Genomic DNA, 17412 nt, shown 5'->3' on the forward strand with positions numbered 1-17412 from the left:
TTTTTTAAGCGACCCCGGGTATATAGGTATATGAATTAATGGTTTTATTTGCATTTAGCCATAGGCCATCACAAATATGTCAAGGATACCACAGATATATAGCTATATAAAATAGATATACAAATCAAACATTTACCGATAATAAATCATAAAGACATTTATACTGTTGCCAAATTTTTCGGGACCCCCACATTCATTTATGCTACTACATATAGGGTCGTGACCCACAGTTTAAGAAGTTTTGCTCTCTATGACAGCCCTTCAAGTACTTGAAGATGCTTATCATATCTCCTCTCAGTCTTCTCCTCTCAGGGCTAAACATACCCAACTCCTTCAACATTTCCTCATAGGACTTGGTCTCCAGACCCCTCACCATCTTTGTTGCCCTCCTCTGGACACGTTCCAGCTTGTCTACATCCTTTTTAAATTGTGGTGTCCAAAACTGAACACAATACTCTGGGTGAGGTCTAACCAGAGCAGAGTAAAGTGATACCAGCACTTCGCTTGATCTGGACACTACACTTCTGCTGATGCAGCCCAAGATCGCATTTGCCTTTTCAGCTACTGTATCACACTGCTAACTCATGTTCAGTGTTTGGTCTACTAAGACCCCAAGATCCTTTTCACACACACTACGTCTGCAGCTCCCATTCAACAGGGCTTCCACGGGGTAATTTCTGCAATGAACTGTGTCCAGATACATATTTTGGAAAAGAAGGTTTGTCTTGTGTGAACTCCTGCTTTGGCACAATTGGTACTGGTCCCCACAACTACTGCCCACCGTGCTGCGGAGGGGTAAGCACAGGAGGGGGATAGATTCAGTGCCAGTGGGGTGAAATCTGGGGAGCCTGAGGACTGTACGGGCTTTCCCAAACCGGGATGTCAATGTTTCTTAATGTTGCATCCGCTGTCCTATTAACATCACAATATGCAATACACTAAAATCTTCTGGCACCTTCAAGCCTGCCAAGATTTTATTTCAGTGTAAACTTCTGTGGACTAGAACTTAGGCTGGAATAAAATCTTGTTAGCCAGCATGGTGTAGTGGTTAAGAGCAGTGGTTTGGAGTGGTGGATCTAATCTGAAGAAGCGGGTTTGATTCCCCACTCCTCCACATGAGCAGCAGAGGCTAATCCAGTAAACCAAGTTGGTTTCCCCGCTCCTCCACATGAAGCCAGCTGGGTGACCTTGGGCTAGTCACAGTTCTCTTAGAGCTCTCTCAGCCCGTCCTACCTCACAGGGTGTCTGTTGTGGGGAGGGGAAGGTGATCATAAGCCGGTTTGATTCTTCCTTAAGTGGTAAAGGAAGTCGGCATATAAAGATGCTACAAGATTGCTTAATTTGCTGAAAAGGACTAACATGGCTTACCCTCTGGAATTATTACAAACCACAAGGAAATAAAGATGCAAGAAGGGCCTTGCTGTGATGAATCTGAGTTGAGGAGGCATAGATGAAACCGTCATCTGCAGTCCCCAAATTCAATGTTGGAAACTTGTAAAATTGGCCAAGCCACATTGAATTTATGTTGTTTCTGTCGAGAGGAAACCTGGGTATCCTGTAGAGATGTCTCTATTTAAGGGTAGATTCTAGCTGTATCTGAAGAAGTGAGCTGTGGCTCACGGAAGCTCACACCCTGCCAGAAATTTTGTTAAGTCTTTAAGGTGCTCCTGGGCTCTTGCTCTTTTCTACTTTCTATGCAATGTTGGAAACTGGTAAAGTTGTCCAAGTCTTATGAATACATTGAATTTATGTCGTTTCTTTCTTTTCTTTTTTTAAAAATTTGTTTATTTTTCAACATATTATAAAACATACAACAACGTACGACAAAAGGCATGCAAACCACACAACATAACAATTCTGGATGTCAAGCAGAAGTGGAAACAGACCACAAATGCCAGAAGAAGAAGAGGAAACGCAATTGTGTGGTTGTGGCAAAAGGTCAGAGAAGAATGTATAAATAATCATGCAGAAAAGTCACGAAGTAAAGTGAACATACATGTGAGTCATATGGAGCTCCATATGAGCCACCTGTATGTTCACTTTACTTCGTGAAGCTTACTAGCCCACCTGCCAGTGTATACACATGGAATTTGTGGCATTTGAAAAACTGAGAACCCACTTGAAAAACAGAGAACCCAAATTAAAACGGCCTTTCCTCCTTGCCTGTAGGCCTAACTTTCCTTGCAACATGTGAGTAGTAGCCATTTACAAGCTTCATTTCAGACAAGGGACATCACTTGGCTTAAATGCTTGCACTTCATTCTAATAGGGTTGGCGAGTCAGCTACAAATTACAAATGTCCTTTACAACTTCTGAATCGACTGTTTGCAGTGACCACTTTTATGCACACTTAGCAGAACACAACTTTACAGGCGGCTTACCTATGTCAATGTTATCTCTTCCAAGAGCCACAAGAGACAGAAATAATATTTCTCTGTACAGACTCCTAAAAAAGACACAATTAGAAAGCATTATGTGTTAGTTCTTCTGTACCAGGTCCTACATTAGCTCTAGGTCATGGGTGTCTAACACATGGCCCCAAATTTGGCCCCTTAAGAGCTCTTAGCTGGCCTGTGAACCAGCTGGGGCAGCCATCGACCCCCCACCCACCCCCCGCTCGATCTGGGCTGCCATGGTCTGGCTCGGCCTGACCAAGTGACGTTTATGTCTTATCTGGCCCTTGTAACAAATGAGTTCGACACCCCTGATCTAGGTAGTGTGTTCTGGTTAACCCTGGAACTCTTCATCACCACACTCAAAAAGAAGTGATCTTTCATAACATTTTTATAACAGTAATTACTGCTTTCCTAAACAAGATGATAATAAGCATTCAGCACTGGCCACACTGCTAGTGGTTGAATTAAGCTCCAGGAGTCCAGTGAAAGATCCGGAAGAGCCTGGTGCTGTCCCCATTCAGAAGTTATGGGGGCATGGGGCAGACAAGACCACAGCGGGGTAGGACACCATGAGAGTCCCATGCACGGACAGGATAAAATCACAATCAATTCACAGATGTTTAAAAGATGGTAGCACTTTCGGGGAGAGGGAATTGCTTTCTTCATTCTGCTTAAGTTAAGTGCTTTTTTTGTTTAAAAATAAAGAGAGAGGTGCCAGTATTCATATATAAAGCTGGAATGATTTTCACTAATTCCCCCCTCAGGATTTGGGAGAGCCCTCCTAAAGGTGTCAGTACATGGCACCGGTAAATACTGCCACAAAAAAAAGAGGAGGAGGAGAAGCAGCTTTGCATGGTGTAGTGGTTAAGAGCGGCGGACTCTAATCTGGAGAACTGGGTTTGATTCCCCACTCCTCCACATGAAGAAGAAGAGTTGGTTTTTATACCCTGATTTTCTCTACCTGTAAGGAGTCTTAAAGCAGCTTACAATCACCTCTCCCTACCACCACCACAACAGGCATCTTGTGAGGTAGGTGGGGCTGAGAGAGTTTGGAGAGATCTGTGACTGGCCCAAGGTCACTCAGCAGGCTTCATGTGGTGGAGTAGGGAAACAAGCCTGGTTCTCCAGGTTAGAGTCCACTGCTCTTAACCACTACATCAGGGGTCGGCAAACTCATTAGTCAAGTGAGCCAAATATCAACAGTACAACAATTGAGATTTCTTTTGAGAGCCAATTTTTTTAAACTTAAAATATATAGGTAGGTACACTGTTTATTAACTTAATAAACTTTAATTAAAGTTTTAAGTCTTAATTAAACTATAGGTACACTGAATAAAACTTGACATCATACTTAATAATGATCTTATTTATTGATAAAAATTAAATTGTAAGTAACGTATCCATAACATTAAATCATGACAATGACTGACAAACACTTAATGTGAACAATGGCCTTGAATCTCCTTGGAAAGTTTGGGTAAGTCAGGTTTGTATGTTGTTGTTTTTAATTTTAGGCACGATTCCAGGTTCTCATCAATAAGACGACTTCTCAATTTACTCTTGATAAGGTTCATGCTTGAAAAAGCTTGCTCGCATGAATATGTAGAACCGAAAAGGGAAAGAACAGCAAACGCTAGTTTTTTCAACTGATCATATGAGTCAGGAATACTATTCCAGGTGTTAAAAATCATCATGTCTTCCTTCTCCAAGTCTTTCAAAGCAGACCACTTGTTCTGTGAACTGGCCGAGGGGCCAGGGAGGCTGCCTCAAGGCTTAGGCCCCTCCGTCGATGGCAAGCCCCCCTCTACACTGCAGGGAGTGCCGTGCTCTGGCGCTCCCCTTGCCAGCCCAGGAGGAAGGAGGGCCCGCGCGGCAGGGAGGGGGGGGGGTGGTCGCCAGGGCAGCTCGCTCTCTGCCTCCCCCTCCCCTCCGGGCTGCGGGCGGCCTCAAGAGTGGAGAGAAAGGCGCCCCGTGGGGCCGAATGCGGGGCCAGGGAGGGCGCCTTGGGGCTTAGGCCCCTCCATCGTTGGCAAGCCCCCCTCTACACTGCAGGGAGCGCCGCGCTCTTGCGCTCCCCTTGCCAGCCCGAGAGGAAGGAGGGCCCATGCAGCAGGGAGGGGGAGGTGGCAGCCGCCGGGGCAGCTCGCTCTTTGCCTCCCCCTCCCCTCCGGGCTGTGGGTGGCCTCAAGAGTGGAGAGAAAGGCGCCGCGCGGGGCTTCCTCGTCCGGGCGACGCGCGTCCTTTGGCGCAATGCGAATTAGAGGCTGGGATGCTCCGTCACAACCCCTCCCAATCCTAAAACTTGGGCTTACCGTACAAATATCGACACGGTGGCCGCTTCCTCCGCTGCTTAAAAAAAACCCAATCCCCACATAAGGCCCGCCAGCATCAGCGGCACGCAGTCGCTGCTTCGTCACGCGAGCGCCTCCTGCGCAGACTCTCTCCCCACAGCAGGCCCGCCAGCATCAGCGGCATGTTGTCGCTACTTTGTCACGCGAGAGCCTCCTGCGCAGACTCTCTCCCGCCCCCTTTTGGTACTGCCATGCTGGTATTCGTCTCATTCCCCCCCCCCGCCCCCCGTCTCGACCCACGTTCGCGACCTGCGCGCCTGCACAAGGGAAGAGCCGCACTCAGGGGCCCAAAGAGCCACTTGCGGCTCAGGAGCCGCACTTTGCCGACCCCTGTCCTAGGCAAAACCAAGGATTGGTGCGCCGTATGGAGGGATGAACGCCTTCTTCTCCATAACAAGGTGAGTTTGCATACTCTTTTTGACTGCAACACGTTCTAGATCAAAGCAAGCCTGAACTCTCCCCAGAAACTACATTGACACCACCAGTGATTCCCAAACATTTCGGGCCACCGCCCCCTTGGTTCCACAAACTCCACCCCAGAGCCCCCTACCCTATCCTATAAAAAGCATTATTCAAAATAGGGGTTTGCATGACTCATTAAAGAAGATAATAACAATAACATTTCAAAACAGTAACAATTGCAAATCTATTCAAAATCAAATTACAACTTTTCAGTTGAAATTTATTCAACAAAACTGATGAACTTGATCCAGTGGTACCAGCTCTTGCCTCTTAGTGCCCCCCTAGGTAATCCCACTGCCCCCAGGGGGTGATACTGCCCACTTTGGGAACCATTGGCCTAGACCCAGAGATGGTCTAGTTGACCTGGCCACTCAATCCACACCACAGTACCATAGGGGGTAATACTGCCCACTTTGGGAACCACTGAACTACACTGAAGCTATCATACTTTGGTCACATTATGAGAAGACAAGAGTCACTGGAAAAGACAATAACGCTAGGAAAAGTGGAAGGCAGCAGGAAAAAAGGAAGACCCAACAAGAGATAGATTGACTCAACCAAGGAAACCACAGATCTCCGTTTGTAAGACCTGAGCAAGGCTGTCAATGATAGGACTTTTTGGAGGTCGTTAATTCATAGGGTTACAGTAAGTTGGAAGGGCACATCACACACAAATACACCCCTACCTTTGCCTTTTCATCTGTGGGCACTTTTTCAGTCTGTCTAGGATCTGACTCATTGGGCCGTAGACGTCGTTCATCTTAATGCTCTTGACCATGTTTCTTAAAAGCTCGTGGTTAAACGAACTGTCGTCATTCTGCAGTAAGCGAACCATGGGGTAATTTTGAGCTGGGGAAATTGGGGGAAAAAACAAAAAACAAATATTAAAGAACCACCATGACAGAAGCCCCAGGGCAAAAACAAAACACAGCTAACACATACAAATATGGATACCTTTCAATCTGGTTCTAAATCAAACTGAGTAGCTGTCAACTGTCGGGACCGCTTCTCTTGGTATACCCCTGAAAAGCATTATGCTCTGCTGATGATAGCTTGTTGGTGGTCCCCGGCTGGAGGAGTGTGCGGCTGTCCTTGACTAGGGCCAGGGCCTTTTCAGCTCTGGCTCCAGCCTGGCGGAATGCTCTGCCTAGTAACATCAGGTAAGTAACCTGCCTAGTAATGCTCTGCCTAGTAACCTCTGTAAGACAGAGGTATTCCGCCAGGCCTGTGGTTGAGGACAGCCACAGGTGACATCAGTACTGCCCTCCCTACTCCCCACCTCCCACCCTCTTTTTTAGTCTACGATCAACTTATTGTGGGTGGACAGCCGACCCAGTTTTGAGCTGTGTTGTCCTGTGGTTGGCATCATTTGCTGCAGTGGGAACTTTATATATACGGTGACCATCTTTTTAAAATTAAGGAATAGGTTTATGGTTTCATGTTTTATTGTTATATTGTACAATTTTAATGTTGTAACCTTAATCAGAATAAAGAGATACAAAAAAGGAAGCGCAGCCAGCCACCCAAGGAGAGCTCTGGCCATCAGCATATCAGCAGTAACTAAACTGGTATTAACAGCCAAGGCTGAAAAAGGTTGTGGCTTCACTGAGATGCCTTCCACAAGCCACTGTGCAAACCACCAACACAACTCCAATGATTTATCTCGAGGGGAAAAAAATTAGACAGAAGTTAACAGATTACACAGACAGGCTAGAAAATAAATTTGTGCCCAGGCAGGTATGTTGTTAGCTAAGAAACGACTGTATAGAACACACACATACCAAAAAAAAAGGGGACGACAACACACACACAAATGGTTTTAAAAAAAACAGCCTTAGCAAGATTGAGCATAACATTCACTCTCAAACACAAGAGTGTGGTTTTGACCCGCCAAGACAAAGAGAGAGGCATGATCAATATTCCCACTTCAAGATGGGGAAGCTGAGACGGTGGAATGGGAGAAGAGTTATTTCTACAAAGCAGGCTATTTCCAGACGTCTAATGCAAACGACTTACTCTGCGCATTCCACAGAATATAAAGAGGCTGGCCTGGATCTTTGTGCAACTTCATGTTGTCCCACAACACCTGAATGAGAACGTGTTTGCTGTCCTCTGAGATACAGTTTCGGGGAATCTGAGTAGGAAGAACACAAAACACACACCTGTGAATTTAAGCACAGGAAATGTGAAAAAGCAAAAGCAAACTCCATTAGGTGAAAAAGCAAACTCCATTAGGTGACAGAGCAAACGCAAACTCCATTTTAACCTTCCAGGACATTTAGCTGCTGACTTAAGAGTAGCAGTTCTCTTACAAAGGGATTTCAAAGGGTGATTAGAAAGAGAGACTGCTGAATTGCAAATAATGAAGCTCAGGACAATGCATTCTCCTGGACCAAACAGAGACCTGGAATTCATGTCTCATTACCAATGCTGATTTCTCCACACCTACTACCCCTCTGAATATCACACTTAAGCCTGCTAATGTCATTTACTTGCTATTGACATTTACATGCTAATACTATTGGATGTCTGTATTCTTTCTTCTCTAAGGATGGACTCCCATTCTATCTGTATCTGAAGCAGTGAGCTGTGACTCACGAAAGCTCACACTCTGCCAGGAATTTTGTTAGTCTTTAAGGTGCTACTGGACTCTTGCTCTTTCCCTTAGGTGCCGTACCCAATCCAGAAACCCAGCTTTTCCTACCTTTGAATTTTTATTACAATGCTCAGAGGACAGTATTAATCCTGGCAAATTACTGGGCAAGTCCAGGCGTCTGAAATACCACACGAGATTCCAGAACACAATGGGATGGTGGTCTACAAAGTCTGCCACTGTGATCGCGTGATCCCCTTCGTTCTCCAGCAAACTTTCAAGCTCCTTCCACACGACAAGGGGGCTCAGATAAGGGACTGTAATGGGCTCTGGGCTGGGTAATCGCCACTCCAGCCCCAAAGGGTCCTGTGGTTCAATCAGGAAAAAAAAAATTAAAAGAAAAACTTAAGAACATCAGAAGTGCCCTGCTGCATCGGGCAAGTGGTTTATGTAGTCTAATATCCTGTCTCACACCACAGCCAACCGGCTGCTCTGGAGGGCCAACAACAGGGCACAGAGGCCCAGGTTTCCTCTGATGCCGCCTCCTTGACTTATCATCGACGCTTGGCAAGTAATGTACCAAATATTATAATGAAATCGTTAAGAGAGCCAGGGTGGCATAATGGAGAACTCTAATTTGGAGAACCGGGTTTGATTCCCCACTCCTCCACATGAGCAGCAGACTCTAATCTGGTGAGCCGGATTTGATTCCTCACTCCTCCACGAGCGGTGGACTCTAATCTGGAGAACCGGGTCTGATTCCCCACTCCTCCGCATGAGCTGTGGACTCTAATCTGGTGATCTGGGCTTGATTCCTCACTCCTCCACATGAGCAGCAGACTCTAATCTGGAGAAGCTGGTTTGATTTCCCACTCCTCCACATGAACAGTTAACTCTAATTTGGAGTCCAACATGGTGTAGTGGATAAGAGCGGCGGACTCTAATCTGGAGAACCAGGTGCGATTCCCCAATCCTCCACATGAAGCCTGCTGGGTGACCTTGGGCCAGTCACCGTTCTCTCAGAACTCACTCAGTCTCACAAGGTACCTGTTGTGGGGAGGGGGACGGCAATTGTAAGCCGCTTTGAGACTCCTTAAAGGTAGAGAAAAGCGGGATATAAAAACCAACTCTTCTTCTATATGGTGATGGCGGCAAGAGTGATGTATGCAACAAAGTGAAAAGCTGAGAAATACCCAAATTTGATTGAATGGATGAATAAATTAACATAACATGCAACTATGGCAAAACTAACTTATACATAAGAGATCAATTTTAGAATTTCAAGAAAAATTGGTATAAAAAGACTACATAGCTAAAAATTAAGAATAGAACTGAATTAAAAAAGAATAAGAAAGATTTATGTTATATTTGTTTAAGAATAAATATATTATTAGATATGAAAGTATATTGGGAATACAGAATAAGTCAAGGAAGTTAATAACTGAAATGTCTAAGGCTAAACATACCTAGTTCCTTCAACCTTTCCTCATAGGAAAGATCCCTCACCATCTTTGTTGCCTTTTCACAATGGCTGCAGATAGTCTTGCTCAGAAACTAGCTAAAGGGAGATTCTCCTGGTGAATCTCATTTCATTTTTTTAATTTATTAAAAAATGTAATTGCAAAGTCCCATATATAATGTAATAGTGTGATGGTTAAATGTTTGTCTGCTGGTTTATGTTAATAATTAATTTTTTAAAAGTCTTCATATGATGTGATGTTTTCTTCTGGGCTCATAACATGTTCCAAACATGTTGCCCAGAGATCGTTGCACTCTGCACCCACCAACTGGCTGGTGGTCCCCAGCCCGAAGAGTGTCCGGCTGTCCTCAACCAGGGCCTGGGCATTCTTGGCCCTTGCTCCCGCCTGGTGGAACTCCCTCTCTAATGAGACCAGGGCCTTGCGGGACTTGACGCAATTCTGCCAGGCCTACGGTTGAGGGCAGCTTCAGCTTTCCAACATAGCTGGCCTCCCTTCCTGTTCCCCTGCTGTTTTTACTAGACCTTGAATAGAAGAATTGGTTTTTATATGCCAACTTTCTCTACCACTTAAGAAATAATCAAACTGCTTACAATCACCTTCCCTTCCTCTCCCCACAACAGAAACCGTGAGGTTGGTGAGGCTGAGAGAGTTCAGAAAGAGCTGTAACTAGCCCAAGGTGGAGGAGTGGGGAAACCACCTCGGTTCACCAGATTAGACTCCACCGCTCATGTGGAGGAGTGGGGAATCAAACCCGGTTCTCCAGATTAGAGTTCCCCACTCCAAACCACTGCCCTTAACCACACCATGCTGGGGACCCTGACTGCCTCAGCCCCTGCTGGTAAATGAGTGCCATCTGTTTTTAATCTGGAGGTTGATTGGCTTTTAATTCAGATTATTTTGTATCTTTTTATTGTTCTTATGCTGTACTTGTTATGACCCACCCTGAGCCCAGCTTCGGCCGGGAGAAGGGCAGGATATCAGACCAAAAATAAAATAAATTTAAAAAATGAAATGAGATTCACCAGGAGAATCCCCCTTTAGCTAGTTTCTGAGCAAGACTATCTGCAGCCATTGTGAAAAGGCAACAAAGATGGTGAGGGATCTGGAGACCAAGTCCTATGAGGAAAGGTTGAAGGAGCTAGGTATGTTTAGCCTGAAGACTGAGAGGGGATATGATAACCATGTTCAAGTACTTGAAGGGCTGTCATATAGAGGAAGGTGCCGTGTTGTTTTCTGTTGCCCCAGAAGGTCGGACCAGAACTAATGGGTTGAAATTAAATTAAATGAGTTTCCATCTAGACATTAGGAAGAATTTTCTAACAGTTCAAGCGGTTCCTCAGTGGAACAGGCTTCCTCGGGTGGCGGTGTGCTCTCCTTCCCTGGAGGTTTTTAAGCAGAGGCTAGATGACCATCTGTCAGCAATGCTGATTCTGTCACCTTAGGCAGATGATGAGAGGGAGGGCATCTTGGTCATCTTCTGGGCATGGAGTAGGAGTCACTGGGGTGTGTGTGGGGGAAGGTAGTTGTGAATTTCCTGTGTTGTGCAGGGGGTTGGACTAGATGACCCTTCTAACTCTATGATTCTAAGGCAGTCCCTACTTCACAGAAGTTCTGATATGAAAATCAAGCTCAGCAAAATCAAAACAGCAGAACCAGTTACTCACAGCCGTGCCCTGCAATGTGGTCGGCAGGCTCCCCGTGGGGACGACGTGGCAATGTTTGCAGCTCCCTTTTGCCTCTGCCTCCAGGGGACCGTAGATGCTAATGCTCCTCGACAGGGGGTGACTGGTGTGCTCATCCCTAGTGGCCCCCTGTCTTATTCCAGAAGGGATCTGAATGCTCCTGGCACAGGGGGCGTCAAGTTGTTTGGACTTGCTGAAAATAACAGACTGGTCAGCATGGTAACTTTAACTATTTATTCGGCAGGCATACAATATGCAAGATCCTAGGCAGGGAGGAAATGAACTGCGGTCTAACAATGAAGCAGAAATATGCATCATGGTTCTTGCTCCTGTTTCCAAGCCATTCCTTTTACCTTCCCCACACACCAATTTCCCCAAAGTATTCCCACCTCTGAGCTTAGATTACCATCATACTGCTCAAAGGTTTAATTAGTAATTTAATTGTGTCTTTGAGGGGAGGGGCTATGGCTCAGCGGTAGAGCATCTGGTTGGCATGCAGAAGGTCCCAGGTTCAATCCGCAGCATCTCCAGTTAACGGGACTAGGCAGGTAGGTGGTGTGAAAGACCTCAGCCTGAGACCCTGGAGAGCTGCTGCCAGTCTGAATAGACAATACTGACTTTGATGGACCAAGGGTCTGATTCACGATAAGGCAGCTTCATGTGATGTTTGTTGCTTTTTTCCTTTTGTTTTAATAACGATGCTTTACATTTTTACTGTAGATCTCTAGAGGTTCTGCATAAAAACTGCCATACTGCCTTACATGGTCTGGGACCTTCATATCTGCAGGACTGCCTCTCCTGGTATGTTTCCCAGAGGACTCTTCGTTCAGCTAGTACCAACCTTTTGGTGGTCCCCAGCCCGAGGAGTGTCCGGCCGGCCTCGACGAGGGCCAGGGCATTTTCTGCCCTTGCCCCTGCCTGGTGGAATAGCCTCCATAGTGAGACCAGGGCCCTGCAGGACCTCAAAGAGGCCTGTAAAACAGAGCTATTCCACTGGACCTATGGCTGAGGCCAGCTGCAGTTCCCTATATATGAACGCTGACCTCCCTAACCTCCCCACTGTGGTAATATCTTTTCCTATTCAATTTGGTATTTATTCCATCTGCTCGCCTAGTTGAAGTTTGTGTTTTGTGTCTTACACTCTGTGCCTTAGGTAAACTAGGATATGATTTTATAGGGCTATTTTGAAAATGTTTTAATACTTTTACTGATTTAACAGGACATTTATATTCTGTAAACCGCTCTGAGCCCGGTTTTGGCCAGGGAGAGTGGGGAAATAAGCGGAAATAATAAAAGTAAATAAATAAATCAGGCCACAGCCCATGGAATTCAGCATCCTGTTTCCAGAAAAGGAGAGGGTATCCAAGCTAGAGTCAGCAAGGAATGTGACCGCCTTGAGGACACGGGACACCCCTTCCAGAGCCTTCCTGTTGTCCTCAGGAATCAGCTGGTTAAGTTTTCTTGTCCAGACTATGGCAGCTCTTGAGATAAGGGCAGGAGTAATTGATGTGCTAACTGCCAGTGTAGAGGCCTCATGGGCTCTTTTAATTGCCAGTTCTGCTTTCCTGTCTAGGGGATCTTTAATAGGGCCCACGCTGTCTCTGGCTACCACGTCGTATGAGTGAAGCGCCACGACAGGAGCCTCCACTGGGGGAATCTGGAGCATCTGCGCAGATGGTTTTGATAGAGTGTAAAACTTTTTTGAAACCGCAACTTGCTTTGAAGCCAGAGGTTTATCCCACTCAGCTTTTATAAGCGTAGAGAAGTAATCTGGGACTGGTATGGTTTTAGAAGGAATATTGTGTCTGTGAAAAAACTCTTTTGCCCCTCTAGGTTTGTCTGGATCCTGAGGTTCTGAGACCTCTGCCAGATCAAGGGCTGCTAGGGATTTAGAGAGATGGAAATTCATCTTGGGGGGAAAGCCTAAGCTGTTTCTCCTCCATTGGGGGAGTCTCTTCCCCTGAAGAAAACTCGCCTTCCTCTATTTCGTCTTCAGAAGATTCTGGAGACATAGACACAATAGTTTTTGAAGGAAGAGGAGCTTTTCTGGCCGCCTTGGTTGGCCAGGGAGTTCCCTCCCACTCTTTTGGAAGGTTGGGCTGGAGGTTGCCCGAGGTGCCTTCCTCTCGAGTAAGCCCGTCCCCTTGTAAGGACGGAGCCGGGGAGACTTGCAGAGCCTGCAGCCCTTCCACAAAAACGCTGCGTACCAACTGAAAGAGCTCTGCTTTAAGAGCTAAAAGTCCCCCTTCTCCCCTGCCCATTGCGCGGTTCTGAACATTACCAAGCGCCGCCACCGCCTCTCCGGCCGTCGTTGCCTCTCCCGCGCTAACCGCCACATACGGAGCCGGTGTCTGCTGCGCTGGGAGAGCGGCCGCCATGAGCTCACTCCTGTGGGCTGTTGTGGCTGCCTGAGGCGTCCCATGCGCCGCGGATGCGCCGTGGCACAGATCTGCATCTGCTGAAGTTGCGGCATCCCGGGTAGACTCTGGGTGGAGCGGGGCGGGCAGATCGGCCGAAGCCGACGTAGTAGCCCGGGCCGCTGTAACAGTAAGGCTAGAAGGCACGCCACTTCTCTTCCTGTGCGTCAGGCTAGCAGCCTCGCCTTGATTTCTCTTCTTTCTCTTCAGCGCTGAGGTAGAACCTGCGCTTGCGATGCCCTTATGCTTTTTTAGAGCCCTTGTTTACGTTACTTGAAGGCTTGCGCTTCGTCCCTGAGGGGGAATCTGAAGCATGACTGCAGGACGGCTTGTCCAGGCAGCCATGAGCTGCGGTGAGTAAGCCCGGCACTAGATCTTGGGACAAGATATAGTCGTCTCCTTGGGCCTCCGCCATTTTGTTTTGGTGGGGAAACTTAACGCCTAGCCGAAGCTTGCCGCAAAAGTTTTTTTTTTTGCAGAAGGCAGAAAACAGGTGGGGACAACAAGGACACCGACACACAAGGACTAGACAAATTCGCACTTATCAGTATAATTTTTAGGTCTAAATTCTTATTTTTTAGTAGAGTGACAAACGAACACTGCTCTCCCGTCAAAGGCAGGAAACAAAACTGGAGTAATAGGAGAGGGGAGGGGCTACTTCCTCCCAGACACAGGAAGGTCCACAGTTTTGTTTCCTGCCTCCCAGATAAGCAAGCACAAGAACCCGAGCTGAAGATGGCCTTGACTCTCAGAGCGAGAATTCAGCATCCTGTTTCCAGACTTGGCTTTGAGGATGGGACAGACAAAAATGGTTAGACCTGTAACATTGCTTCAAGCAAGCCCAGAGTAAAAAGTAAATCACAAGACAAAATGTGTGGTGTTTACTTGTTTGAATGCAAGTCATCCTGTGCAGATATTAGACATGTAGTACATCCTGAAGAGGAGTCAGAGAGGCAGGATCTTGCAGTCTGGGTTGAAAGTTGCATGTTCTCTGAAGACAGACTGGACTTCAGGAAATATCTATGTAACGTATAAACAGTCACGGGATTAGAAGATCTCTCCCTTCCCCCACAACAACAACTAGCACTGGAAAATACTTCAAAGCAAGAATCCAGTGGACAAACCACCAATTACCTTCCGGGGCCACGGAGGTCTCTGATTTCAATGTTCAGGAAAGGCAAGAATAGATTCCCACAGAAGGGGCACGTGGTGTTCAGGTTGGAATCATCTGCCGTCCAGCCTGCCATGATCTCCTCATCGTGGACTAGACAGTCGCAGGTTCGACAACGTGAGCAGCTTGAGATGAGGACCTGTGAAGAAGTGCTGGTTTAAAAGTCCCTCTGCAATAATTCCGCCTTCCTCAGCAAGGACGAAAATAAGTCTTGAGCAACACAGTTGTGACAGTCGAACCGAATGCACACAACCATCACCCCAGTCTAAACAGACTTTCCTCCCATTAGTTCAATCAAAAGTGTTTTCCACATGGAGGCAGGCTTGTATGGTTGTGTTTTGAACATATGAACATATGAAGCTGCCTTATACTGAATCAGACCCTTGGTCCATCAAAGTTAGTACTGTCTAAGACCGGCAGTGCTCTCCAGGGTCTCAGGCAGAGGTCTTTCACACCACCTACTATCTGGTCCTTTTAACTAGAGATGCCGGGGATTGAACCTGGGACCTTCTGCATGCCAAGCAGATGCTCTACCACTGAGCCATAGCCCCTCCCCTAAAAGGAACACATGAACACATGAAGCTGCCTTATACTGAATCAGACCCTTGGTCCATCAAAGTCAGTATTGTCTACTCAGACCTACAGCGACTCTCCAGGGTCTCAGGTAGAAGTCTTTCACACCACCTACCTGCCTAGTCCTTTTAACTGCAAATGCCAGGGATTGAACCTGGAACCTTCTGCATGCCAAGCAGATGCTGTACCACTGAGCCACAGCCCCTCCCCACTGTTTCTGCGGCTGCTGACACAGAACAGCGCCAGTGGGGCCTCCACATGGCAGGTTTCTATGCAATTTCCCTGTCCCAGTCCCCCAGCAGTCCCCTTATTCCCAAGGCTCAAAAAGGAAGCAGGGTCTACGGAACGCTTTGGTAGGCACCACAGCACCCCATGCCCCACTCTGGGGGGGTGGGGTGGTCGCTGTTCTACAGGGAGGGAGAGGACTTCAGGGAACAACTCTGTTGAATGCCTGAGCTTCACAGAGTCATTGTCGAAACTCACAAATTCCACCAGACCATTCTGGAAACCAAAACAGATGCATTCATTTCTGAGGGAGGGCCACCCTAATCGGACATCTACACACATGGAAGGGAAGCGCAAGACCCATCTGTGCTTTCAACAGGCCATGTTCTGTTCATGATAAAAGAGAAAGCAAGTGTGGTGTAGGGGTTAGAGCAGGGGTGTCAAATATACAGCCTGCAAGCCAGATCTGGCCCCTTGAGAACTCTTACCTGGCCCGCGAGCCCAGCCACACAGCCCTCTCTTGATCTGGGCTGGTGAGTCGGCTGAGGGCTCGTCAGCCCCCGCCCCCCGCCCATTCTCAGTCTGGGCTGGCAAGGCTTGCCCTGGCCTGACCAAATGACATTTACGTCATATCCGGCCCTCGTAACAATTGAGTTTGACTCCCCTGTTTCAGAGTGGCTGACTAGGATCTGGAAGATCCAGGTTCAAATCCCCTCTCTGCCATGGAAGCCGTGACAGGCCCAAGATCACCCAGCAGGCTTCCTGCAGAGTGGGGAATCGAACCCGGTTTTACAGATTAGAGTCCGTCGCTCTTAACCACTACACCATGCTGGCTCTCATTATAAGGGCTCCAGTTCAGACAGACCACCACAGAACTGCTCTTTGCAAACAAGTAAACCCCATCACATGTCCTTTTGTGTGTGTTGGGATCAGTGTGGTGTAGTGGTTAAGAGCGGTGGATTCTGATCTGGAGAACCGGGTCTGATTCCCCACTCCTCCACATGAACGGCAGAGGCTAACCTGGTGAACTGGATTTGTTTCCCCGCTGCTGCACAGGAAGCCAGCTGGGTGACCTTGGGCTAGTCACACTCTCTCTGAACTCTCTCAGCCCCACCTACCTCACATGGTGTCTGTTGTGGGCAGGGGAAGGGAAGGTGATTGTAAGCCAGTTTGATTCTCCCTTAGTGGCAGAGAAAGTCGGCATATAAAAACCAACTCTACTTCTTCTTCTACAACCCAGGATAGTTCCATGATTACCACGGTGGCTGTAAAGTCCTGAGCACAGCCTGACAAGGGAGACTCAGCATGGCTACTGGAATCAATCCAGGACTACCATCCTGGGAGACCTCAACCCCCAAACCCGAGACCACCTCCACCATTTCAACCAGGGTTACAGCAGGAAAGCCAGGGAGATGGTACACCAGCAAGAGCCCCCTAAACCTACCCCTGCGACAACCCATAAGGAATGCGACAATCAAAACCAGACCCTTGTTTGAACTGGGAATCCGTGTGAGAAAGATGCACAGAGAGCCACAGTGGCTCCCGCCAATTGAGCCAATGTAATTTGATCACACAAACCTACCAAACTACAAAGCAGTGACATCCAAGGTATACACAGATCAGCAAGCGTCCCCTGTTTAGCGTGTCCTCTTCCATTCCTTCCTCACAAGTGGCCCTGCTTTAAACCCTGGAGCTTAGTTCTCTGATCCTGACTTCTCAGTGCTTTAATATATTCATACACAGATCTCCCAGCAGCCAGCAGATGTAGTCAAGGACAAGTCCCTGCCCCTAAAAATTAATTAGCTGCCTCGGTGGAAGAAAAAGCAGCTGTGCGGGTTCTGCTGCACTGTGAAATCAACAAATTAGCAGCCAAATTAATCTATTTATAGAGCCGACACATGCATTTATGATGGATTGCCCAACTCCCCCCTTCTAATGGTCTATCAGCAGGAACCAATGATTGTTCATTGGAATGGTAATGATCGGCTCCTTAGGAACAATTAGCAAGGATTCTTCCATTAACATTAGGATTTTCTGAACAAGACAAAGACGAAAATTATG

At 47.2% G+C, this 17412-nt stretch overlaps 1 protein-coding gene across 1 annotated transcript in view; it reads right to left on the reverse strand.

Moving 5' to 3' along the window:
* Window positions 1-17412, reverse strand: part of DENND4A (DENN domain containing 4A) — a 110824-nt gene that overhangs the window by 671 nt on the left and 92741 nt on the right. The window contains exons 23-29 of the mRNA XM_056865832.1: window positions 14517-14692; window positions 14268-14402; window positions 10948-11158; window positions 7914-8168; window positions 7226-7343; window positions 5896-6058; window positions 2382-2446 (exon numbers count right to left, since the gene is read on the reverse strand). Of these exons, the coding sequence (XP_056721810.1) occupies window positions 2382-2446; window positions 5896-6058; window positions 7226-7343; window positions 7914-8168; window positions 10948-11158; window positions 14268-14402; window positions 14517-14692 (1123 nt within the window). The remainder of the gene's footprint in view (window positions 1-2381; window positions 2447-5895; window positions 6059-7225; window positions 7344-7913; window positions 8169-10947; window positions 11159-14267; window positions 14403-14516; window positions 14693-17412) is intronic.

This window comes from Euleptes europaea, chromosome 20 (genome assembly GCF_029931775.1).
Source record: "Euleptes europaea isolate rEulEur1 chromosome 20, rEulEur1.hap1, whole genome shotgun sequence".
Taxonomy (NCBI): Eukaryota; Metazoa; Chordata; class Lepidosauria; order Squamata; family Sphaerodactylidae; genus Euleptes; species Euleptes europaea.